Raw genomic sequence first — 27,697 nt, forward strand, 5'->3', positions numbered from 1 at the left:
CTGGAAATCCAGAGAAGAGAAAGCCACACGTGCATGCGTGCACATGGGCAGAGTATTGAGTTGGCGCCAGAATGTCTCTTATCATTTGGGGTAACTCTTATCTAGCATCTCTTTGCTTAAATTGGAAGAATGTTTATCAGGGTTTGAATTCTCTTAAGGGCTGTAGTTAATAAGTGTTTCATTTTTATCTTATTGGCAGGGTAACAAGGATTGTCACCTGCAGACCTGCTGTGGGAGTCTTGCTTATGCAGCACCTGAATTAATACAAGGCAAATCATATCTGGGATCAGAGGTAATTATTCAGTGATTAATTCAATTTATGATCAATATATGTTTACTGTTGATCTGTAGTGAGTCAGGCACTGTGTGTTGAGGATGTAACGAGGTAAGAAATAAACTTGTTAATCAAAGAGTTGTCTAGTCAGAGAGTGAGATAAGGGAAATGAACAGCTTGCAATAAATATAATAACACATAGTATTCTTGTGAAACCAAGATATATTTCTGGTGTTTTGTGTTTAACAGTGCCATAATTTAGACTGATTAGTCCTGCCAGGTAGAGTGTGAGGCCAGGATTATAGGCTTGGTTTGCAGAGATGGTGTTTAGCACAGAGAAGACCTTGGATAGCTGGCTGTACTTTATCCACAGCCAGCTATCCGAGGCCTGCAGTCCTGTGTAAGAGGCCCAGGCTCAGAAAGCCCTGGGCGTTGCCGCTTAACTACTGGCTACCGCATGCTAGTTCGCCCCTTACACTCTTTGGAGTACTGATTTTGCTGATATTGTCATAAAATGGAAAAGGTTTAGTTGTCAAAAGCTCTGGAAATACTGGGTTAAACAGGTTTCTTTAGTTCAGGGTGTTTCTGCATCTTAATATGTTCCTGTACAATGTCCTCTGGGAGGAGACCATCAAGAGAGCAGCTGGTCTCAGTTTCATGCGCCTACAGAATCCACTTTTTATGTGGAGCATCTTTTGGAACTGGTGTTATGTGGGAGAAACTTTGAGATATGCCAGTTTACTTAATTTGTAACATGAGAAGATAAGGACTAACTTGTTTTTGGTGACCTTTTATTTGGATATATTCTCAAACTTACAGAATAGTTACAAATATGGAATGAGAAACTTCTATATGTATTTTGCCAAATTTACAACTGTTTACATTTTTCCCTATTTGTTTTAGTATTCTTTATGTTTATATACATGTGAATTATGTTTTGAACCAATTGAGAGTAAGTTGGAGACATCATACCCCTTTATCATTAAATGCTGTGTATATATTACCTAAAAGCAAGGGCTCTCTTATTTATTTATTATTTTTTTGGCCATGCTGCATGGCTTGTGGGATGATCTTAGTTCACTCACCAGGGATTGATTGAACCTGGGCCGCAGTAGTGAAAGCGCTGAATCCTAACCTCTGGACTGCTGGGAAATTCCCAAGGTGTCCCTCTTTTAGTTATCAAAATAAATTTACCTTAGTTATCAAAATCAGAGAGTTTAACATTGGTACAATTTATTTAACCCACAATTCATGTTCAGGTGGTGTTAATTGTACCAATCATGTCTTTCACAGCTATATTTTCCCTCAAGTCCGGGATTCCATTCAGGATCATGCATTGCACTGTTGCATTTCTTTGTTCTTTAATCTGGAAGACTTCCTTAGACTTTCTTCATCTTCATGACCTTGAAATTTTGGGGGAGGCTGGTTATTTTATAAAATGGCCATCAATTTGAATTTGTTTGATTAGTTTTGGGTTATGCATTTTTGGCAGAAATACCACAGAGGTGTATTGTGGCCTTCTCAGGGCATCATAAGAAATGGATAAACTTTTACTGAATATTTATCGTAGTCCTGGAATTATGCTAGATCTTTTTTTTTTCTTTCAATTGTGGTAAAATACACATGACATAATATTTGCCATCTTAACCATTTATAAGGATACAGTTCCTATTTCAACTATTTTTAAATGTGCAATTCAGTAGTGTTAGGTACATTCATATTATTGTGCAGTCAATCTCCAGAGCTCTTTTAATCTTGCAAAACTGAGACTATACCTATTAAATAGTAACTCTGTTCCCCACTCCCTGCTCTCCTGGCAGCTATCCTTTTACTTTCTATCTTTGTGTGAGTGTGATGGACTCATACAATATTTTTTTGTGTGACTGCTTTATTTTATTAGTGTAGTATAGTCAAGCTTCTTCCATATTGTGGAGCATGTATCAGAATTTCCCTCCTTTTTAAATCTGAGTAATATACCACTGTATGTATATACCATATTTTATTTATACATTTATCCATGGACACTAGGATTACTTTTATCTTTTGGTTATTGTGAATAATGCTGGTAGACACAAATAACTCTTTGAGACCTTGCTTTCAGTTCTTTCGGATGTATACCCAAATGTGGACTTGCTAGATCATATGGTAGTTATATTTTTAATTTTTTGAGGAACTGCCATACTGTTTTCCATAGTGGCAGCAGCATTTTACATTCCTGTAATAATGCACAAGGATTCCACATGGTAGATCCTTTTTATAATTTTCATTTAATCTGCCCAAAAATCCCTTGGAGTGAATACTGTTACTCTGTTTCATAAGATAAAGATGATGAAGATACTGGGGCTCAGAAATTAAGTGCCTTTGCAGGATCACAACTAGCTACTGTGGGTCAAGATTTGAACTGAGTGAGGCTTAACCGCATGCCTGTACTCTTTCGAGTCTTCTAAAAGGAGTGGTAATCACATGCCTGACACTCACAAGATTCCTAGAGGTCTGGTGATGAGGCTCTGCTGGTTTGAATGCATCAAGGTTTTCCCACAGGATCTTGTTTTCTTATCCATTTTAGTTCAGTTTTCCATCCTTCTAGGATAATTTCTTAAGGATAGTGTACCACGGCATTGTCTGGGGGCACTTGTTAAAATATGCAGAACTCAGGGCAGTATATTTAGAGATTTTGGTTTTGTTTTCTAAGGTGGGGCTTTAGGAATCTTCTTTCTTAAATAAGTAATTTAGATTATTCTGTTGCTCATGGTTCAGATCGTGCTTTATGGAATGTTCCATGGTAAACATCGCTAATTCCTTTTTTAATTTCTCAGAGGAAGTCTCTCTGTTGACCTCTTCTTATGGCATTTGATGAGGCCATATTAGCCCACTCTTTCCTGGGTAGCCTCTTTCTTTGTGTTTAGTCTTTGTTAGATTAGTATGTGTCTTGGTGTGTTTTTCCTTAGGTTTATCCTGTATGGGACTCTTTGCACCTCTTGGACTTGATTTCCTTTACCATGCTGGGGAAATTTTCAACTGTTATCTATTCAAAAAATTTCTCATACCCTTTCTTTTTCTCTTCTTCTTCTGGACCCCTAAAATTCAAATGTTGGTGCGTTTGATATTGTCACGGAGGTCTCTGAGACTATCCTCAGTTCTTTTCATTCTTTTTACTTTATTCTGCTCTTCAGAAGTTATTTCCACCATTTTGTCTTCCAGTTCACTGATTCGTTCTTATGCTTCAGATATTCTGCTGTTCCTTCTAGGGTATTTTTAATTTCAGTAATTGTATTGTTTGTCTCTGTAGGTTTATTCTTTAATTCTTCTAGGTCTTGGTTAATTGAGTCTTGCATTTTCTCCATTTTATTTTCAAGGTTTTTGATCATTTTTACTATCATTCTGAATTCTTTTTCAGGGAATTTGCCTAGTTTCTCTTCATTTATTTGGACTTACATGTTTCTGGTTTTTTCCTTCATTTGTATAATATTTCTCTGCCTTTTCATTATTTATTTAAACTTACTGTGTTTGAGGTCTCTCTTGCCCAGGCTTCAAGGTTGAATTCTTTCTTCCTTTTGGTTTCTGCCCTCCTAAGGTTGGTCCAGTGGTTTGTGTAAGCTTCGTATAGGGTGAGATTTGTGCTGAGTTTTTTTGTTTGTTTTTTCTCTGATGGGCAAGGCTGAGTGAGGTGGTAATCCTCTGCTGATGACTGGGTTTGTATTTTTGTTTTGTTTGTTGTTTAGATGTGCTACTGGTGGTTGGGTGCTGCGGGTCTTGTATTCTTATATTCAAGTGGCTTCCTTTGTGTGAGTTCTCACTATCTGATACTCCCTACGGTTAGTTCTCTGGTAGTCTAGGGTCTTGGGGTCAGTGCTCCCACTCCAAAGGCTCAGGGCTTTCTTTCTTCCTGGTCAGTCTGCTACAGCCGTACTGGCCTCTGCTGTTCCACGTCTATGCCTGTTGCTCCCTCTGCTACGAATCTTCTTTCCTGTCCTCTTAGCCCGCTTGATTTTTCTCCTTAGCACTGTTACCACCTGGCAGAACAGCTGTCTATCTCGCCCTCCCCCACCCAATAGAGCTTCAGCACTTTCTCCACTTCCGCTCATAGTATGGTACCCAATACAGTTTTCCCACCCATGCCTCTCCTGTTTAGCCTCTTAACCTTAACACCCCAGTCAGGAGTGCCATGCCACCAAGACTCAATTTATAGATGAAGCATTTGACATCTTTCAGGCATAAATGGTTAATTTCTGACCTCCTGAAAGTTGGAAGAAGAATCAGTTTTTCACTTGAAAGTACACTGTTCACCCAGGGTTTCCTTTTTGAGTCCTAATGATATGATGTGATTTGGTAGGCAGGACTAGGTGTGAGATTGGTGTTATTTAGTATAAAAAGTAAAGTTTTTCCAAGGCTCAAATGAGGGTGGGAACTGTGACTTCTCAGCCAGTAGTCAAATGGCTGTCTTACGTAAAGGTTAACTCATTTCTGGGATTTTGAGATTTGTAGGGCTATTTGTACTGGCAGGCTAATTTCTAGCCTTGATCCTTGAAAAGTCATTTGTTGAACTTTATTAAGGTTTCTCTACATAGAGAGGACTTTACAGTGCAGCTTAGTCACATTTGCAGATTATCAGTAGTAAATTTTAAAACTTGTTTTGATTTTCTCATGCATGTTTACATAATTCTCATATGTAATAAACCCTCAGTAGCACTAATCTCTTTCAGAATCAGAGACTTAGCCTCATCTGCTTCCTTATCATGCCCAATCCAGCCAACTGGAAAAGATTTTCTGTTAAGCACTGGAGGGGAGTGCACTGAACTGGAAGTCGAGAGACCTGCCTGGGTGGCCTGCCGTTGGCTGGGTGACTTTGGATAAGCCTTCCTTTTCTGGGCTTCACCTTGTAGAATGAGCTGGTTGAACTGGATGATCTCTGAGTTCTTTTCCAGCTCTGTAAAGATTCTGTGTACTGCTACTTTGAAATGTGTTCTAATTTTTTGTCTTTTGATTTTTTTCTCTTCAGGCAGACGTTTGGAGCATGGGCATACTCTTATATGTACTTATGTGTGGCTTTCTGCCATTTGATGATGATAATGTCATGGCTTTGTACAAAAAGATTATGGTGAGTATTACAAGGCATAGAATTTCATTGTGAAAGTTTACTGCAAACTATATACTTCTATTTATAAAAGTACAGAAACAGGCAGAAGTAATCTATGCTGTTAGAAGTAAGGATAGTGATTACTTGTTGGAGGTGGGTAGTGACTGAGAGACATGGTTGAGGCTTATGTTTGGATTTTGATCTGAATGCTGATTATACTTATGTATTCAGATTTTGAAAACTCACCAAGATATACCCTATGATAGGTGTCCTTTTCTATATGTATTTTATACTTCTTCAGTAAGAAGCTTAACAAAACAAAAACAAATGGGAAAGTAAACATGTAAGCTGATTTTCCTGGTAAGAATTTTTGTTTTGTATCCTGAAATGATGCCTTAGTACGTTGCTGTGTTAAATCACATTTTTGTTTTGAGTTATGTTAAAACAAGAGAACCTTTTTGTGTTGAAGGTATTATGGGGCAGTGGGGGTGACTACTTAAGGGTAAAGGGTTTGTTTTGGGATTGATGAAAACATTATAGAATTAGACAGTGGTGATGATTACACAACTTGGTGAATGTATTAAGGACCACTAAAGTGTGTACTTTAAAAGTGAATTTTATGTTATATGAACTATATTCAATTGAAAAAACAAGAAATCATATGGGAAGGAAAGGAGTAAAATCCTTTTTAATGAGTTAAATTCAAGGCACACTAACAAAAGAAGACATGTAGAGAGGAGGAGCGCCACGTTGTGTCCATAGCAAACCACGGCCAGACCAGCAGAGAGCTTCTCAGTGGAGCTGGAATTCCGTTCTGCTTAACAAATATTTCCTGAAAGTCTTCTTTGAGATACTGAAAAGCATGAACAAAGATCTATGAAACTTGGTCATTTTTCCCCAGGGCCAGATTTCTTGCTAGAGACAGATATATGGCTATCTAAAAAGAGGAAAAGCATACATATACGTGTATCCATTTTCTCTTCAAACCCCTTCCATCCAGGCTGCCACATAACATTGAGCAGAATTCCCTGTGTTTTACAGTAGGCCCTTGTTGGTTATCCATTTTAAATATAGCAGGGTGTACATGACCATCCCAAACTCCTTAGCATGTGTACATGTGGCTGAGTCCCTTCACTGTTCACCTGAAACTGTCACAACATTCTTAATCGGCTATACCCCAATGCAAAATAAAAAATTCAAAAGAAAAAAATGAAAATAAAAAGGGGAAAGGGTGAGGGATGCCATTTTATAACAGGTATAAGTGAAGTTAATGCAGGAGTGGATGTGGGATTTGGGAAAACATCTTACAGGAAGTGAGGTTTGAGCTGGGCTTTGAAAGGTAGGAAGCACTTGAGAAAGGGATGTGGGAGAGAGCATGTCTGGTGGACAGTATCAGCAAAGACATAATGGGAGTAGCATGGGGAGAAATGATCAGAAGTTTTCTGTGTCTGGACCATTAGGTCTCTAACTCCTTTTTGTAGGGAGGCTGCCTACATCAGCTCTTATTTCTGGGAAGTAGCATACAGGGTTGAAGGTGGCAGAGGCAGTTGGCTCATTGCCTGCTCTATAGAACAACCAAGGCTAAGGGCACAGAGTTCAATCTGCAGTTATTTGACTTAATAGTTTTTCCTGTATCCCACCCTGGAAAACGCTTTAAAAATCAGTGCCAAAACTACAAGAGTAGTTTTGGGAAGTGACGGAGTTGTAGTAGTTCCAGTTTCTTGAAGGCTGAGGAGCTCTGATTCTGCAGGATCAGAGAAGTGATGTTAGCAGTAGCTGTTGCTCATGTTTTGGGGAACTGTGAGCTTGTGTGCTTCTCCTTGGAGAGGAGGATGGATGGGGCAGTGGGCTGGAGCCTGCCAGGGTAGCCAAGACAGCATATGTTTCTCCCCATCCCTTCTCACGAAGCCTCCTCTAAACTTTGTGGGGTAGCAGTTACTGCCTTGGCTCTACTAGCAATGCTGCCTGAGACAGCAGTTCCTGGCCTCACAGAGCCACAGCCCCCTGGTTAACAGCAGGATACAAGGAGAACAGTGTTAAAATCCCTTTGTAGTTTCAGCTTTAGTTAACAGATGTGGAGTGGGAAGGAGGCAGCTCAGGGACAATTTTCCAGTTATACTTTTGAAAAATATTTGGTTGACCTCTTGAGTTATTCCTGTTTTTTGCTACTCTTTCTTTAAAGTAGCATTCCGTTTTCTGTTCTGAAAATAACTTTAGTATTATAAGCTGCTAGTATGTCTTACCATGCTCTTTGGGGGTTGGGGGTACTCCATGCTAAAGAAATAAACTGACAGACAGATTTCTCCAAAGATGAAGAAGAATGGATGTGTTAGGTGTTAATAGCATGAAATCTTAAACCTTCTAGAATTTTAGAAAGACAATGTGGGGACACATGGTCATAGAGTTACCCTGTTTTCTCCTCTCTGCTTCTTGTTTCATATTTAAATTTTCACTAAAACATCTCTCACCCTGGCTGTGTCCATATGATCACTCTCAGGGTGGGGGAAGCCTTAGCTATGGACTTAGTTCACTGGTTTACAACCCTGGCAGCATAACAGCATCACTTGGGGTGCTTTAAAAAACATAAGGTCCAACCCCCAGAGAAGTTAAATCAGAATCTCACTGATATTTTAAAAATCTAGGATCTCTACTTTCTGGCTATGGACTTCGGCAAATTACTTAGCCTCTCTGTATGTCAGCTTCTTCATCTGTAAAATAGGTGATAGTATTCACAACACAGGGTTGTCAGCGTTAAATGAGTTGGTTCATTTAGTGTGCTGCTGCTGCTGCTAAGTCACTTCAGTTGGGTCCGACTCTGTGCAACCCCATAGGCGGCAGCCCGCCAGGCTCCGCTGTCCCTGGAATTTTCCAGGCAAGAGTACTGGAGTGGGTTGCCATTGCCTTCTCTGTCATTTAGTGCAATGCTCAGTAAATGTTAGCTCTTTTGACTGACATACATTTCTAAATTTGGTTTGCCAATATTTTGTCCAGGACTTAAAATTTGTTCAGAGATTAATATGTAGTTTTCCTTCCCAGAACTCTTTTGGGTTTTTTTTGGCTTCAAGATTTTACTAGCCACCTAAAGTTAATAGGGGACTACTCTTCCTTTTACTGTTTATTTTGTGTGTGTGAGTGTGGAGAGGCAGTTTAAGCTTAGAATTTTTGGGTGTTATGGAATATGCTTGAAAATCCATCTCCAACAGTGACTTCTTTATGGGAAGATTTTGAAATAGTAAGATCTCATTACTTTACTGAAAGCTCTCCAGTGGCTTCTTTCCCATTTTACTCAAGCCAGATTGTAGGCTCTAGGCATCATCCTAGGTGAACTGGCTTTCCATTATCTCAGCGTCCTCACTGCTTACTCACTTAGGATGAAATTCTCAAATCTTAAACAGTTTCTGAACACCTATCTGTGCCAGGCACTTTTCTGGATACTTGGGATATGTCATCATCTGTGAGTAAAACAGATGGAAGGTGCCTGCCCCCATGGAGTTTATATTACAGTGGCAGGGAAAAAAATACTGATAGTGGTAGAAAGAGATAATAGGTGTAATATTAAAAGATGATCGACCTCCCTGGTGGCTCAGACAGTAAAAGCGTCTGCCTGCAATGCGGGAGACCCGGGTTCAATCCCTGGGTTGAGAAGATCCCCTGGAGAAGGAAATAGCAACCCACTCCAGTACTCTTGCCTGGACAATCCAGTGGATGGAGAAGCCTGGTAGGCTACAGCCCATGGGGTCTAAAAGGGTCGGACACGACTGAGCGACTTCACTTTCATTTTCATGTGCTTTAGAAAAAAGAAAAAATTGAGCAGGTTAAAAAGGAATCAGGAGAATAGATGGAGAGGTGTGAAGGGAAAAAGAAGGGCTGGTTGCATTCAGTTCAGTGCAGTCGCTCAGTCATGTCTGACTCTTTGGGACCCCATGAACCACAGCACGCCAGGCCTCCCTGTCCATCACCAACTGCTGGAGTCCACCCAAACTCATGTCCATTGAGTCGGTGATGCCATCTAACCATCTCATCCTCTGTTGTCTGCTTCTCCTGCCCTCAATCTTTCCCAGCATTAGGGTCTTTTCAAATGATTCCGCTCTTCGCATCAGGTGGCCAAAGTATTGGAGTTTCGGCTTCAACATCAGTCTTTCCAATGAACACCCAGGACTGATCTCTTTTAGGATGGACTGGTTGGATCTCCTTGCAGTCCGAGGGACTCTCAAGAGTCTTCTCCAACACCACAGTTCAAAAGCATCAATTCTTTGGTGCTCAGCTTTCTTTATAGTCCAACATATCAACCATAGCCTTGACTAGATGGACCTTTGTTGACAAAGTGATGTCTCTGCTTTTTAATGTGCTATCTAGGTTGGTCATAACTTCCCTTCCAAGGGGTAAGCATCTTTTAATTTCATGGCTGCAGTCACCATCTGCAGTGATTTGGGAGCCCCCCAAAAATAAGTCAGCCACTGTTTCCACTGTTTCCCCATCTCTTCCACGAAGTGATGGGACCGGATGCCATGATCCTGGTTGCATTATTAAATGTTAAATAAGGTAGTCAGAGGTGAGATTTAAGCAAGATTTGGTGAGAAGGAGGTGAGAATGTTAGTCAAGTGGTCATCGAGGCCGAGAATATTTCAGGCAAGAAAGCAGAGCAAAAGCTAGAAGGTAGAAGCATGCCTGGTGTAGTCAAGGGGGAGCAGAAGGCCCGTGCCACTGGAATGGAGTAAGGTAGGAGAGCCATAGAAACGAAGTCTCAGAGGCTCAGAGCTCCAACTGCCTTTGGCTCTGTAGCTTTCAAAGATTCTGGCTTTTTCTCTAAGTGAAATAGGAAACAACCAGAGGGTTCTGAACAGAAAACAGACATGGTCTTGTTTAGATTTTATCAAGACTGCAGTGGCTACTGTGTGGGGATAGGCTCTAAGGAGCAAAGGGAGAACCAGGGAGATGGGTGAGGGGAATGTGGAAGTAATTTTCAGACAAGAGATGGTAGCCATTGAGGTCGTGAGAAGTGGTTGGATTCTAGGTGTCTTTTTTTTTTTTTTAATTATTTAAAAATGAACACAGAGTAAAATAAAAATTTTGTGTGTAACAGTTCTACAGATTTTAACACATGGAGATTCATGTAACCACCTCCATAGTCAGGATATATGTTTAGACTAATCTGTTGTCTTTGGAAGGTATTGCTAGTGTAATTTGCTGATGGATGGGATGAGGGGAGTAACCTGAGCAACTAGAAAGTTGGAATTGCCATCAGCTGAGATGGAGTGGATTCCTGGTAGAGCACGGATCATAAGGAATTCAGTTTTGAGCATAACGAATGTGTCTATTTTGCCTAAATTTTTTAGTTTATTGGCATAATGTTGCTTATTTAACCCCTCACAAAATGTATATCAGATTTTTATGTATATTTTTCCAGATTAATCTATACTATGTAAGGAATCTTTTATTTTATCTCTTTATGCTACCCCTTTCCCAGTTTTGTCATACAGATGGTAGCATACCACACTGTTCTGTATCTTGTCTTCTAACGGTATGTGTTGGAAATCATACCATTTCATACCCAGCTCAGAACTTTTCATAGAATTTTTTTTTCTTTTTGTTTTTAAATTTTAATTGGAGGCAAATTACTTTATAATATTATGGTGATTTTTGCCATACATTCACATGAATCAGCCATGGATGTACATGTGTTCCCCATCCTGACCCTCCCTCCCACCTCCCTCCCCATCCCATCCCTCAGAGACATCCCGGTGCACCAGCCCTGAGCACCCTGTCTCATGCATCAAACCTGGACTGGTGATCTATTTCACATATGATAATATACATGTTTCAATGCTATTCTCTCAAATCATCCCACCCTCGCCTTCTCCTACAGAGTCCAAAAGTCTGTTCTTTACAACATCTTTTGCTCTCTCGCGTATGGGGTCATTGTTACCATATTTCTAAATTCCATATATTCATAGAATTCACTTCATAGAATTGCAGTGTATTGTACTTTAATTTATCTAAACCAGCCTTAGTTATGTACCTTAATTTAAATTATGTACTTTAATGTATCGAAAATATAAATTAAAAGATTTTTAAAGATAAATTATATACCTTAATTTATCTAAACAATCCTGGGTTAATGGGTATTTAAGTAGTTTCTGAGTAGTAATTTTGTTCATTGTGCATATATGTATAAGAAAATTCCTCAAAGAGTTATGGGTCAGTTGTTCAGTCGCTCAGTTGTGTCTTACTCTTTCTGACTCCATGGACTATAGCACGCCAGGCTTCTCTGTCCTTTACCAACTTCCAAAGTTTGCTCAAACTCATGTCCACTGAAGTTGGGTATGTCATCCAACCATCTCATCCTCTGTTGTCCCCTTCTCCTTCTGCCCTCAATCTTTCCCAGCATCAGGGTCTTTTCCAGTGAGTCAGCTCTTTGCATCAGGTGGCCCAAGTATTGCAGTTTCAGCTTCAACATTAGTCCTTCCAATGAATATTCAGGGTTGATTTCCTTTAGGATTGACTGGTTTAATCTCCTTGCTGTCCAAGGGACTCTCAAGAGTCTTCTCCAGAACCACAGTTCGAAGGTATCAGTTCTTTGGTGCTAAGCCTTTTTTATTGTCCAGCTCTCACATCCATACATGACTACTGGAAAAACCACACCTTTGACTATACAGACCTTTGTTGGCAAAGTAATGTCTGTTTTTTAATACTCTGTCTAGGTTTGTCGTTGCTTTTCTTCCAAGGAGCAGGCATCTTTTAATTTTATAGCTGCAGTCACCATCCACAGTGATTGTGGAGCCCAAGAAAATTTAAGTCTGTCACTGTTTCCATTGTTTCCCCATCTATTTGCCATGAAGTGATGGGACCAGATGCCATGATCTTAGGTTTTTGAAAGTTGAGTTTTATTTTAAGCCAGTGTTTTTGCTCTCCTCTTTCACCTTTATCAAGAGGCTGTTTCTCTTTGCTTTCTGCCATAAATGTGGTATCACCTGCATATCTGAGGTTATTGAAATTTCTCCCTGCAATCTTGATTCCAGCTTGTGCTTCATCCAGCCTGGCATTTCACATGATGTAATCTGCATGTAAGTTAAATAGGTAAGGTGACAATATACAGCCTTTACGTACTCCTTTCCCAATTTTGAACTAGTCTGTTGTTCCATGTCCAGTTCTAACTGTTGCTTCTTGACCTGCGTACAGGTTTTGCAGGAGGCAGGTCAGGTGGTCTGATATTCCCATCTCTTTAAGAATTTTCCGTAGCTTTTTGTGATCCATACAGTCAAAGGCTTTAGCATAGTCAGTGAAGCAGAAGTAAGTGTTTTTCTGGAGTTCTCTAACTTTTTCTATGATCCAGTGAATGATGGCAATTTGGTCTCTGGTTCCTCTGCCTTTTCTAAATCCAGCTTGTACATCTGGAAGTTCTTGGCTCACATACTGTTGAAGCCTAGCTTGAAGGATTTTGAATATTACGTTGCTAACATTTGAAATAAGTGCAATTGTGCAGTAGTTTGACCATTCTTTGGCATTGCCTTTTTTTGGTATTGGAATGAAAACTGACCTTTTCCCATCCTGTGGCCACTGCTGAATTTTCCAAATTTGCTGGCATATTGAGTGCAGCACTTCAACAGCATCATCCTTTAGGATTTGAAATAGTTCAGCTGGAATTCCATCACTTCCACTAGCTTTGTTTGTAGTAATGCTTCCTAAGGCCCACTTGACATCGTAAGATATCTGGTTCTAGGTAGATGATATACCGTCATGGTTATCTGGGTCATTAAGATCTTTTTTATATAGGTTTTCTGTGTATTCTTGCCACCTCTTCTTAATATCTCTGTTTCTCTTAGGTCCATACTGTTTCTGTCCTTTGTTGTGCCTGTCTTTGCATGAAATGTCCTCTTACATAAGGGTCAGAGGTATGTGAATTAGTAAGTTTATTTGATATTGCCAAATTATTTCCCAGCAAAGTTCTATCAGTTTATAGTCACCAGCAATAGTGTGAAAATGTGTATTTCTTCATAATCCCATCAATATATCACCTTTTTCTGTGTTTAAGATTTTTTTTTGGCTATACAGGAATTGTTTTATTTTTGTTTTGTCAATTTTTTTCTATTTTGCTGCTCCATGCTACTTGAGGAAACTTAGTCTCTTGACCAGGGATCAATCCCATGCTCCCTCCAGTGGAATCGAGGACTCCTAATCACTAGACCACCAGGGAATTCCTGATGCTCCTAATTATTAATGTATTGTTTTACCAATACACGTACTAACATACAAATTTAGTACTAACATACAAATTTTAGTGTTCTCTACTTTTATTTATTTATTGAATACACTAGTGGATTCTGGGTGAATCCTTTGGGAGAGAGGACTTACCTTCAGTTCAGTTCAGTTCAGTTCAGTCGCTCAGTCGTGTCCGACTCTCCGCGACCCCATGAATCACAGCACGCCAGGCCTCCCTGTCCATCACCAACTCCCGGAGTACACTCAAACTCATGTCCACAGAGTCGGTGATGCCATCCAGCCATCTCATTCTCCGTCGTCCCCTTCTCCTCCCGCCCCCAACCTTTTCCAGCATCAGAGTCTTTTCCAGTGAGTCAACTCGTCGCATGAGGTGGCCAAAGTATTGCAGTTTCAGCTTTAGCATCACTCCCTCCAATGAACACCCAGGATTGATCTCCTTTAGAATGGACTGGTTGGATCTCCTTGCAGTATAAGGGACTCTCAAGAGTCTTCTCCAACACCACAGTTCAAAAGCATCGATTCTTCGGCGATCAGCTTTCTTCACAGTCCAACTCTCACATCCATACATGACCATGGGAAAAACCATTGCCTTGACTAGACGGACCTTGGTTGGCAAAGTAATGTCTCTGCTTTTTAATATACTATCAAGGTTGGTCATAACTTTCCTTCCAAGGAGCAAGCGTCTTTTAATTTCCTGGCTGCAATCAGCATCTGCAATGATTTTGGAGCCCAAAAAAATAAAGTCTAACACTGTTTCCACTGTTTTCCCATCTATTTCCCATGAAGTGATGGGACCAGATGCCATGATCTTTGTTTTCTGAATGTTGAGCTTCAAGCCAACCTTTTCACTCTCCTCTTTCACTTTCATCAAGAGGCTTTTGAGTTCCTCTTCACTTTCTGCCATAAGGGTAGTGTCATCTGCATATCTGAGGTTATTGATATTTCTCCCAGCAATCTTGATTCCAGCTTGTGCTTCTTCCAGCCCAGCGTTCCTCATGATAACATAAAAATGTTATATCCTAATAGTAGGTGTTAGATCAAAGTTTTGATATTTGGAGTAAATCAAATATTTCTGCCATGCAATGAGTAGAAAATGTCTAATTCTTGTTCAATAGAGATTTAGCCTTCCTAATTAATAGTATTTAGTAATATTAAATTAATATTTAAATTAATGCTAATACTAATCAATGCTAATACTAATATTTAAATTAATATTATTTACTAATACTGTATATTCTTTGTTTCTCTTATTCTGAATTTCATTTTTTAGTTTTTCATGTGTTTGCAAGTTGAAATTGATTCAAATTAGAACTTTTATGCATTATTGTGGAATTTAATTTCACACATTATAGATTTTGAAATTTATTGTAATCTTGGCTCAGAACTATTGTTCCGAGTCACAGTGTAATACAGTCTGCTGGTTGAATCTAATTAAGGTGTCGTATCACTTGCATGCAGTATGTATCTTTGCCTAGAATGTTCTAAAATTCCTCAGTTGGGAATAACACTTCCCTCAAACCCAGCAGTATTTGACACACTGTATGTAACTCTTGTTTAAAAGGCAGACTTTGTTTAGCTTTTTTGTTTTTTGGCTATTTTAACCAACATGCTAAACTACAGTTTCCAGCATGGTTACTAATAGACTGAGTGTTAATCTTATTAATGTCACCTATATTCATTCACTATTGCTGCATTCAAAGACAAGCATGACTGTACTCCAGTTCTGGGTACATAAACATTAAGGAAATATAACTAATTTAGTAAATGAAAGTTGAGTAGCTTGAAAGTAAAATTGCTTTCTAACAAGTATGGTTTATAATTTTAAAGGAAATGAGCAAGTTATCTCTTTATGAGATAATACTTTACAATTATAGAGCTGACTCCAGTACTATTATGTGTTGAAGAGATCACCTGCCTTTTTTAGTACTGTATGAAAAGTGAACAATTCCAAGCTCACCAATATTCCCAGGATTATCTTGCTTATTAGCACACAGATCTTTTTTCCTTCTTCCCAATTGGTTTCACCCTCTATTACCTGTTTCTTGCTCTCATTTGCAAGGTAATCAGCTCTTAAATAAACAAGAAATCTCCAAAGACTGGATATAGGGGCACAGGCTTAGTTGACACAGGGCCTTTTGTGGAGGTGCTCTTCCCCAGCGAAATTGTTCCTTTAAGGCCTTTTCTGTTTGACCATTTATAGATACATATTTTCAATATTTAAAGATGGAACCTTTCTCCCTACTTCTAGGTATCCTTAGACTTTCCAGCACAGTACAATACAATAAGTATTATATCTTTCTTTACTATCTCTGCCCCTTTATTTCTTTGTAACAATGTTTCTCAACTTTGGCACCACTGACATTTTGAACTGGATAATTCTTTGTAGTGGGGGACTGTCCTGTGCATTGTGGGGTGTTTAGCAGTATCCTTTGCCTTTATCCACGAGATGCCAGTAGTGGCCTCCAAATCACAACAATCAAAAATGTCTTCTGACACTGCCAGATGTCCCCTGGGGGACAAAATCACCCTCGGTTGAGAACCAGTGCCTTATAACATTGAATAGGTATTGATTTCCCTGGCTGAGACATAGGTTCCTCACCTGTGTGATGTGGTTAGTAATCCCTGCCCACTGCACCTGTGGGCAGGGTAAAATATGTATACAAGTGCTTTGTGTGTTTTTGAGTACTGTGTACAAATAAGTGGTTGGGGTAAGCCTGGCTGCAGAACTCAGCTCTGGACTCAGTGTAGAGGATGAAGCTCAGAATGTTAGGTCATGGTGCTGGGGCACAGGCTTCATGCTTCCTTTGTCCATGGTGCTTACAGAGCTGTTCTGTCCAAATAGGGAAAGTGGGTGGGTGATGTGAGTAGGACTTGACTAGTTGATTTGTTCTTACCAGGCAATCCTGAGGTCCTGAGGCAGCTGTGATGGGGCAAAGCACTATTGAGAGGGCAGGTGCATCCTCAGAATGACTCTAGCTGTTTTTACCGTACTGAATATTTAGCACCCTGGCATGTATGGCTTTGGCCACCATGCCATCTTTGGTCTGCCCGATCTCTCTGCCCTTTGAGTAGCCCTATCTCCCACTTCTTTTTATTTCAGATTGAACAAACATTTATTGCCTTTTGTGCAAGCCACTTTGCCAAGTGCTTTCCCATACATTCTCTTTTATTCCTTTTAGTGGAATAATCCCACATACAGTAATGCCTGGTAAGTAGCATCCCTGTACTTGTTTCACAGACAGTAACAGTAGTAATAGTAGTAGCAGTAATGGTAGTGATGGCAGCCTTAATAGTACAGACTAACAGATACTGAGCTCTTAATTCTGTGCCTAGCCTAGCACCCCACTCCAGTACTCTTGCCTGGAAAATCCCATGGATGGAGGAACCTGGTAGGCTGCAGTCCATGGGGTCGCGAAGTCAGATATGACTGAGCGACTTCACTTTCACTTTTCACTTTCATGCATTGGAGAAGGAAATGGCAACCCACTCCAGTGTTCTTGCCTGGAGAATCCCAGGGATGGCGGAGCCTGGTGGGCTGCCGTCTTTGGGGTCTCACAGAGTCGGACACGACTGACGCGACTTAGCAGCAGTAGCAGCATCAGCCCTGTGCTAAGTGCTTTATATGTATTAAATCATTGAATGCTAGCAGTGGTTTACGGAGTTGATACTATTACTGTATTTCTTTTCCAGATGAGGAAACTGAGGCATAGCGAGGTTACATAGCCCATCCACACAGCTAGTAAGTGGTAGGTCCTACATTTGGATATAGATAGTTTGTCTCCAGAGCTTACTCTTAGGAAACAGGGTCAGAAAAATGACATAACTTGTACAGGTTCAAGGAGCAGATAAGAGACAGACTGGGATTCAAATACAGAGTATGACTCCAGGCTCTGCTTGTTTCCAGTGTACCAAGTACCATACATCTCATTCACTGCCTACCTGTGGGTAGTATTGCTTCAATAAGTACTAGCTTATAACACAGCACAGGGGATCTATTAAAAGAGACTTCATGAAATCAAGTTAGGATGATCAAAGGGGTGAGAAATAAGAGGCAAAGGGAAACTTGGAATCAGCCTGGTGGCTCTTGTTATTCAGTTCTTTGGTCTGAAAATTCATTTTTATATCTGATTTCTGTAGAATTCTGCTGTTTTTAGTTGAGAGTACTTGTGTTTTGGATGGTAGTTTTGGGATTTAATGGCATAACATTTATTATCATAGTTCTGGTTCAGTTCAGTTCAGTGCAGTCGCTCAGTCATGTCCGACTCTTTGCAACCCCATGAATAACAGCACGCCAGGCCTCCCTGTCCATCACCAACTAGGAACTGTTATTTGTGTGTTGGAACAGACCAGAAAGGGCTGGAATCTGGAACCAGAATTCTCCTTGGGTGGGTAGGTGATGATAGGAGAGAGGTAATGCAAGTAAGTTAAACCCTTAGAGATGGTCTGTTAGTTTTCTATGGTTGTTGTCACAAAGTACTACAAGGTGGTGGCTTAAAATGGCAGATACTTATTCTTTCAGTTCTGGAGACTAGAAGTCTAAAACCAAGGTGTCAGCAGGCCATGGTCTCTCTGAAGGATGTGGAGAAACTCCTCTTTTGCCTCTTGCTAGCTTCTTGTGTTTGCCTGCAATCCTTGGCAGTCCTTGGTTTATAGGTGTGTCACTCCAGTCTCTGCCTCTGTTTTCGTGTGGCCTTCTCTCCTGTGTGTTTGTGTCTCTGAGTCTAAGTGCCCCCCTTCTTATAAGAATACCCCCCAGTTACTTTGGATTTAGCGCCCAGCCTAATCCAGTACATCTTAACTTGATTATTTTTGCAAAAGCCCCTATTTCCAAATGAGGGTGCATTCACAGGTTTCAGGTGGACTTAAGTTTTGGGGGGACACTATTCAACCCTGTGCAGTTGGTATTCAGAGAGTAAGCAGTAGATGGCTCTGCATCCAGTCAGCATGAGCAGAGACCCACTGGAGTACATGGAGGTTCTGACCCGTGAGCAAGACAAAGGACACTTGAGGCTGTGCAGGTTGTGATTGGAGACTCGGATCATGACTCTCTGATCAGCGTAAATAGATAGTAGAGTCCTCACCCCAGGTTGTCTCTATTTTCTACGGGACCCTGGTAAGAGCAGGCTATGGTATTTGAGGTACCAGGCAAACGATCAGTTTGCCAAGAAAGAGAACATGTCAGGTACCCAGGGTTTGAATCATGAGAGACATCTGGATGCAGGAATAAGGAAAAGCTGAGATAAGAGAGTGGGGCCAGCCAAGTCACGGCCTGTCCTGCATGTGAGTTGGTGCTGAGTCCCAGCAAAGTGGCTGAAGCATCTAAAAATCCCCCCTTCCCAGGGATAAGCCTGAGCCTAGGCAGCACTGAGCCTTCAGTGCTTGGTGGATGAAGGGTGGTAAGGAAAAATGAATTAGAGGCTTCTTATTACAATTCAGAAACAAACTGTCAGCACCTGACATTGGCATGTGTTTAGGTGCCCTGGCAAGGCATAAATAGGCATGGGATCTCCAGGTAGTAAAGGAGAATGAAAAATTTACAAAGCTAGTGGAGGTGATGGAATTCCAGTTGAGCTATTTCAAATCTTGAAAGAGGATGCTGTGAAAGTGCTGCACTCAATATGCCAGCAAATTTGGAAAACTCAGCAGTGGCCACAGGACTGGAAAAGGTCAGTCTTCATTCCAATCCCAAAGAATGGCAATGCCAAAGAATGCTCAAACTACCGCACAATTGCACTCATCTCACATGCTAGTAAAGTCATGCTCAAAATTCTCCAAGCCAGGCTTCAGCAATATGTGAACCGTGAACTCCCAGATGTTCAAGCAGGTTTTAGAAAAGGCAGAGGCACCAGAGATCAAATTGCCAACATCCGCTGGATCATGGAGAAAGCAAGAGAGTTTCAGAAAAACATCTATTTCTGCTTCATTGACTATGCCAAAGCCTTTGACTGTGTGGATCACAATAAACTGTGGAACATTCTGAAAGAGATGGGAATCCCAGACCACCTGACCTGCCTCTTGAGAAACCTGTATACAGGTCAGGAAGCAACAGTCAGAACTGTACATGGAACAACAGACTGGTTCCAAATAGGAAAAAGAGTACGTCAAGGCTGTATATTGTCACCTTGCTTATTTAACTTCTATGCAGAGTACATCATGAGGAACGCTGGGCTGGAAGAAGCACAAGCTGGAATCAAGATTGCCGGGAGAAATATCAATAACCTCAGATATGCAGATGACACTACCCTTATGGCAGAAAGTGAAGAGGAACTCAAAAGCCTCTTGATGAAAGTGAAAGAGGAGAGTGAAAAGGTTGGCTTGAAGCTCAACATTCAGAAAACAAAGATCATGGCATCTGGTCCCATCACTTCATGGGAAATAGATGGAAAAACAGTGGAAACAGTGTCAGACTTTATTTTTTTGGGCTCCAAAATCACTGCAGATGCTGATTGCAGCCAGGAAATTAAAAGACGCTTACTCCTTGGAAGGAAAGTTATGACCAACCTTGATAGTATATTAAAAAGCAGAGACATTACTTTTCCAACAAAGGCCCGTCTAGTCAAGGCTATGGTTTTTCCCGTGGTCATGTATGGATGTGAGAGTTGGACTGTGAAGAAAGCTGATCGCCTAAGAATTGATGCTTTTGAACTGTGGTGTTGGAGAAGACTTTTGAGAGTCCCTTGGACTGCAAGGAGATCCAACCAGTCCATTCTAAAGGAGATCAATCCTGGGTGTTCATTGGAAGGACTGATGCTAAAGCTGAAACTCCAATACTTTGGCCACCTCATGCGACGAGTCGACTCACTGGAAAAGACTCTGATGCTAGGAAAGGTTGGGGGCGGGAGGAGAAGGGGACGACCGAGAATGAGATGGCTGTATGGCATCACTGACTCTGTGGACATGAGTTTGAGTGAACTCTGGGAGTTGGTGACGGACAGGGAGGCCTGGCGTGCTGTGATTCATGGGGTTGCGGAGAGTCGGACACGACTGAGCAACTGAACTGAACTGACTGAAATGTCATTTGTAAAATGAAAGCTCTTGCCCTTCCTAGGAAACACTTTGTAGGTCAACCTGTCTGCTCTCATCAGAAAGGCTGAGTAAGAGGCTGAGTTACTTTAACATTAGCACCTTTTCTTTTTAAATAAATTGCTTGATAACATTTCTTTGGAACTTTGACTGTTTCTTTAACATAATCAAAGTCCAGCCTGTCATGTAGGTCTCAGATTCTGAGTGATCTGTACTGTCCATTTCCCCCCTCACCTTTAAGCTGGACTGGTTCCTGTGAGAATTGTGTCCTAGACAGTTCATAAGGGCAGAGAATGCAGTGCTGCTGCTAGTTGATGGCTTCTCCACCTACCTGCCTCTACTGTTCCAGCCTAATTCAGTTGTTGCTGGGTGTGTGTGTGTGTGTGTGCGCGCATGTGCATGTACTTACATGCATGTGCGTGTGTGCACTTGCCCTTGTCAGGGAAGTTTGTAATTTCCTTGGTTCTGTCTCACTGCAGCAAAAATTTGAAGCAACGGAGGGACCAGTGTTACAGCTCACTTTTATTTGGCAAGCAAAGGAAAATACATCCTCGAGGCATGAGGGCGGGCTGACCCAAAAGATGCGAAGAGAAGAGAGGCCAGAGGCTCAATTTTGGCTTCTCTTTTTCTATGTTTTTTTCCTCCCCCTGAGCCTGCCCTATGTAAATTGGGCTAGCCAGGAGGGGTGTTTGTTTCACTTTTTTGTTTCTCCGGTCCTTGGACCTTCCTTTGTTCTATTTTCCCGGGCTTTTCCCTGCTTTGTACTTTAGCCACCACCATTCTGAACTACTTTTTCCTATTTTAACTACCTAACATCACCGACTTGATGGACATGAGTTTGAGTGAACTCCGGGAGTTGGTGATGGACAGGGAGGCCTGGCGTGCTGTGATTCATGGGGTCGCAAAGAGTCAGACACGACTGAGCGACTGAACTGAACTGAACACCCTCATCTCCCTGGACCTGTAATAGATTTCTAACTCAGGATCCTTATTCAGGTAATTTTGTCTTTGAGTAGTTTTGGGGAACCTCTGGATTCTCTCAGACCATGTTCCTTAGTCCCCATAGTTATCACAAACAATTGTGTGATGAATATTACTATTCATGACAGTAATAACTGTTTTATGCCAAATTATTTGCTTTGGATGAATTGCTAGCAGTGTAATTGCTGGATCAAGGATATTTGATCTTGAGTGCTGTTTATACACATTTCCAGAGCACTCTTCAGAAACGGTCATACTTTCCTTGTATATATAAGTGCTCTTGCCCCTGAACTCTAACACTGGATAATTTTTTTTGAAGTTTTATCAATTTAGATCATATTTTTGTTTAAATTAATTACTTTTTTATTACTAGATTCATTGAACATGTTATCATGTTTATTGACCATTTAAAAGCTCTTGTTTTTGGAATTGTGAAAATTCTTTGTCCATTGTCTTTTGGAGTATATGCTTTTATCCTATTTCTTCATTTAATCAGCAAATATTAATTGAGCACCTTTTATGTTAGGGCCAGACAGTGTTCTCGGTGAACAATACAGACAAAATCCCTGTGATTTTTTGAAGAGTTTATATTCTAATGTAAATAGAATACATTAGAATATTTTCTAATGCATAAACAAATATGTAGTATGACGTTTATAAACAAATAAATATGTGTTTATAAATATAAACATATAGTGTGACATATTTAAACAGTAAATATGCTGGGGATGTGTGTATGTGCACAAAATAAATACGTAGAATGACATATAAACAAATAAATATGTAGAAAATAAATAAATATATAATATGACAAGTGGAGATAAGGACTGTACAGAAGGTGCCTTGAAAGGGTGGTAGAGATGATGGTGTGTGAGGATGCTGTTTATAATGGTGGTTTGGGGAAACCTCATTGATACCACTGGTATTTAAGGGGATACCTGAAGAAGGTAAAGGTGCAAGCTCTGCTGATATTGAGGAAAGCATGATAGTGGCGGGAACAAAATGTGCAAAGGACCTAAGGCAGGCCTGTGTTTAACTTGTGGCGTGATCATAGTTTGGTGAGTGAGGGAGAGAGTGAGGAGGTGAATTTGAGAGGTAGCAAGGAGTTGGGCCTGGAGCCAGAGTAAGGAATTTGGATTTCATTCTGAGTGAGATAGGGAGCCTTTAAAGAGTTTTGGATAGTGAAGTGACATGATCTGACCAAGTGTTTTGAAAGAACATTGGTGCTGATAAGTAGAGACTAGACTGTGGGGAGCAGTGAAGGGCTCTGGAAGACTAGCTGGGAGCCTCTTGCAGTATATCAGATGAAAGAGCCTGGAGGTGTGGGGCAGGTAGTGACAGGGGTTTCTGGATATATAACATAGAACCAGTAGATTTAGATTTGCTGATGGTTTGGGTGTGAAGGAAAGAGGAGCTAAAGATGGTCCAAGGTTTCTTCTTGTTTTTGTAAAATATTTGTTTACTTATTTGGCTGTGTTGGGTCTTAGCTGCCACACTCAGGATCTTTGATCTTCATTGTGACATTGAAGTTCTTTAGTTGCAGCCAGCAGGATCTTTAGTAGTGGCGTGAAAACTCTTAATTGCAGCATGTGGGATCTGGTTCCCTGATGGGGATTGAACCCAGGCCTCTTGGATTGGGAGTGTGAAGTCTTAGCCACTGGACCCCCAAGGAAGCCCATGATCCAAGGTTTCTGATCTGAGGAGTTGGTAAGGCAATTGCCATTTGCTGTGAAGGGGAAATGTTGGAAGAAGAGGATTGGTGGTGACCTGTGAGAGCTCTTTACATGATAAAGTAGGTTAGTCTTTTGTCATTTAGGTGGAAAGGCTTTTCCCCTACTCAGTTTGTTGTTAATTAACTTTGTTAGTTGTGTTTTGCTATACAGAAATGTCAGCTTTTAATTTTGTCATCTGTTAAAATCTTTTTAGTTTTTGGTATTGCTGTCATGTCTAGACAGGTTCTGAAAACTAGTCACCGATGCTTTCAGTATTCTCATGATTTTGTGTTTGCATTTAACTCTTTAATCTGGGTAGAATTAATTTTGATGTAGATTGTGAATTACAGTTCAATCTTAATTTTCTCATACAATTAACCTGTTATCCTAGCACCATTAAACAGTTTGTTCTCTGCTGAGAGAAATGATTCTGTCATTTCCTTTGAACTGGGAAAGAGGGGTGTGTGACAGATTGTGTGAAGAGGTACTGTTCTATCATGTGATAGTGTGTAGCAAGCCCCTAGTCTTGTTCTGGTTGATGACTTAGTGACGTAATGTCTAACAGGTTGTAAACATTTGTCTCCCAAGTCTTCCATTCCCTAAAGGGGTGGCTTTATTCAGTGCCAGTTCTTCAGTGATAGTGAATTCTGCCTCGTAGATGATATGTGACCTGTCTGTAACCACAGCCTGTGTCCAGTTACCAAGTGTGCCTTTCTGTGACCTAATTTTGTCAACTGACAATTCTTCTGGGATTATAAACTAAAATTTGCTTTAGCAATATGAACATTGACTACAGTGTATACTTCTGTCTGCTAATAATACTGTAGATTCCGAAGGCCTGTACGATATATGTTTGCCATGTCTTAAAGTTGGGTGAAGTCTTCAAGCTTGGAAGTAAATCTCTAGCATGTTGTTAACCGTAGACATTTTTGTTAAGGCTGATTGAACCTAAATCTCTTTAATGCTTTTCTTGTTTTCTGTAGAGAGGGAAATATGACATTCCAAAGTGGCTCTCTCCCAGTAGCGTTCTCCTTCTTCAGCAAATGCTACAGGTAATCTTTGTTATTTATTTTTAAATAATAGAAGTCTACTGCAGTTATTTGATTTTAAGATGTCTGTGGCGCTACTACATTTATACATCACCTTTAAAAAATTCTATTCATTATATCTATATCTATACTAGTAGAGTACAGATGTTCTCTACTAGTGCTTTCTTTGCAAATGCAATTTTTTTTTTTTTTGCCATACCACATGGCATGTGGGATCTTCCCTGATCAGGGATTGAACTCCCATCCCCTGTAGTAGAAGTGTGGAGTTTTAACCACTGGACCTCTAGGGAAGACCTGCATTTTTTTTTTAAAGACAGCTAATATATGTCTATGATGATTTGGTTTTTCTTCCTTTTTCTTGAGAATTGTCAGTTTAATCAGCTCTTGCTCCACTGTTTTCTGTGTTCTTGCTCCCACTCTTTGTATGCTAGATATATAGTGGATATGGAATAAATGCTTGAATGAGCTGATGTACAACTGAGTGGGCCCTTGATCTAGTGCTGTGGTTCTCAAACTTTAGCACGTACCAGAATTGCCAGATGGGCTTATTAAAACCCAGATTGCTGGGCTTCAAACAGAGAGTGTCTGACTCTATAGATCTGGGGCAGGACTAAGAGTTTGCATTTCTAACAAGCTCCCAGATGACACTGATGCTGCTGGTCTGGGGGGGGCCACATTTAAGAATCACTGATTTGGCGTAATGACCTCCGAAGGTGAAAGATAGGTGTGCTGAAGGCTATTTACACATCCCACCTAACCTGGTTCTGACCTGAAAATGGGGATTCTGAGCTTGGCCTCACTGCTACATAGTGTTTTGTGGATAAAATGAGATTAATAGGAAACACTTTGAAAATATGAGTACCTTATTAGTACAGTATGTTTTTCATTATTATGTATTCCAGTTTTCCATATTAAGCCTTCTCTACTTTTTATTCAAAATTTACTTCAAGCTCACCCACCTTGATTAAGTAGGCCAGACCACCAAATCTCCATAATGAGATTGAAAACACCTCATCCTTTCTTCTAAATTCCCCAAAACTTAATCTGTGTTGATTAATTTTCCTTTCCTCACATTTGAAAATTACAAATGGAAAAGAAAGGTATGCTTTTCAACTTGTTCTATGTGATTGTAAGCTCACCGGAGGTAGAGATTGCATATTCAGTGTGAATGCCCTGCATTGTGGCTGCTTGAATATTAAATTGGTGAATATTTCCTGTGAATAGGTTTTCCAGCAAAAGACTATTACATCATACAATAGATTGACTGAACTTCATGAATAATGTCCATACCAATGAAGTTCATGTTTGTTAAACATTTATCTTCTAAGCCGTGTTGGTTGCTATAGTTCTCTTGCTTCTAGTCCCTTTTTAAAAGAATTTATTCCAAGGCCATTTTAAGGTCTTTGACCGCATTTTTGTGATGATAAAAGTTTACATCTGTTCTGATGAATTTTGAGTTCTCAGGAGAAAAAGGTGTTCTATGCTCCCTGTTTGAAATGTTAATCTCCAGCTACCTCTCAATGGCCACTAGGTGGACCCAAAGAAACGGATTTCTATGAAAAATCTCTTGAACCACCCCTGGATCATGCACGATTACAACTGTCCTGTAGAGTGGCAAAGCAAGGCTCCTGTAAGTAGAATTAAAAAACAAACAAAAAACTTTGTGTGGATTCAGGATGTACAGTGATGTGGTCTAAGTATAAAAGAAAATATATTTTGTAGACTTATCCATCAGATTGCTGTTTGGGAGACTGTAACTGAATTATACATTTACCTGTTAATCTCTCGGACAGTGATATTAATTGATTCACTTAAAAGTAACAATACTATACCTGTTACAGTTTATCACAAATAAATATTTTTATGAAAAATGACTATTTAAAAAATAAATGTGGTGGGAAGAACAGCATTGTTTTACATCTTTGCAAGTTTCTTTAAAGTTTAGCTTGAAGGAAGGCACTTGGATCTCACCTGCTTCTGCATTGTCTCTTTTGTTATGTTGTTTTGATTGGAGATCCTCCGGGGTCTGCAGACCACACCACACCCTGAGAACTGGTTTAATATATATATATAGGAAAGAACTTTAACACAGAGTGCTATGCAAGTTTAAGCAATTATATTAACAAATATTCCTACATTACTGTTTTAAAATACTTTTTAACAAATGGCAGTTTGAACTTGATAAAAATGTGAGCGTTACTAAAGAATATGTATAATTTAAAAAATTATAGTTAATTTAAAATATTGTGTTAGTTTTAGATGTACAGCAAAGTGATTCAGTTATGCATATGTATATATTTCAAATTATTTTCCATTATAGGTTATTATAAGATATTGACTGATAGTTTCTGTGTTACACAGTAAATCTTTACAGTTTATTTTATGTAAGGGGTAGCCAAATTTTGTATATTAGTGAACTATTGCTATTAAAATAAAACCACATTTAGTGATTTAAAACAATAATAATTTACAGTTTCTGTGGATCAGTAATTTGGGGCTCAGCTGGGCTGTTCTTGTGTGGGTCTTACCTGAGGTCACTCGTGTGGCTGCAGTCAACTGGTGACTCTAACGTGGCTGGATTGTGTAAGATTCACTCAAAAGACCAGCTGTTGGGACTTCCCTGGTGCTTCAGTGGTTAAGACTCCATGTTTCTATTGCAGGAAGCACGGTTTTGATCCCTGGTCAAGGAACTAAGATCCCACATGTGACATAGCATGGCCAAAAACCCCCCCGGCTGTTTATGCTGGTTATTTGTTGGGTCACATTGTGTCCAGCAGGCTACTCTGGGCTTCTTGATATGGTGGCTAGATTCCAAAAGAAACAAGAAAGTGGGCAAGCCTTAACACTCAAGCATTTTTCAAGCCTCTGCTTTCGTTGTACTTACTAATGTCTGGCCAAAGCAAGCCACAAGGCAAAACCCAGAGCCAGTATGGAAAGCATAGGCATCAAAATTGGTACAATTCTTATCCCCTTTTCATAGACAAGGAAGTCAATAAGTTAAACATAACTGTTTAAGAAATAAATATAGTGAGAAGAATGGCACTGCTTTATGTCTTTGAAAATTTCTTTACGGTCTAGCTTAATAGAAGACACTTGGGTATTCATCTGCTTCTGCACTCTGTTTTGATACATTGTTTTGGTTAAAGCATATGAAGAAAATGTAGCCTCACACAGGTGTGTAGTTAGAAAAACATTTCAATGCTTTAAAGGAGATGTATTTTAATAGCCTTATCAGATAATTGGGGATGTTTTTTGATAATCTGAAATGTCTACAGTGAAGTGGAGTTTGTGCATGGGTCACCAGAATAGTTTGGAGACACGCCACATTGTAGACCTGATACAGCTGTAGGGTATTTGCTTT

The 27,697-nt window shown here is 40.1% G+C and overlaps 1 protein-coding gene across 1 annotated transcript in view; it reads left to right on the plus strand.

Moving 5' to 3' along the window:
• The window catches only part of MELK (maternal embryonic leucine zipper kinase), an 84,059-nt gene that overhangs the window by 15,625 nt on the left and 40,737 nt on the right, over positions 1-27,697 (plus strand). Inside the window, exons 7-10 of the mRNA XM_088837702.1 lie at positions 200-292; positions 5,274-5,372; positions 24,271-24,339; positions 25,868-25,966. Of these exons, the coding sequence (XP_088693828.1) occupies positions 200-292; positions 5,274-5,372; positions 24,271-24,339; positions 25,868-25,966 (360 nt within the window). The remainder of the gene's footprint in view (positions 1-199; positions 293-5,273; positions 5,373-24,270; positions 24,340-25,867; positions 25,967-27,697) is intronic.

The sequence above is a fragment of the Moschus berezovskii genome, chromosome 7 (genome assembly GCF_049115385.1).
Source record: "Moschus berezovskii isolate FMDL1 chromosome 7, NW_MosBer_1.0, whole genome shotgun sequence".
Lineage (NCBI taxonomy): Eukaryota > Metazoa > Chordata > Mammalia > Artiodactyla > Moschidae > Moschus > Moschus berezovskii.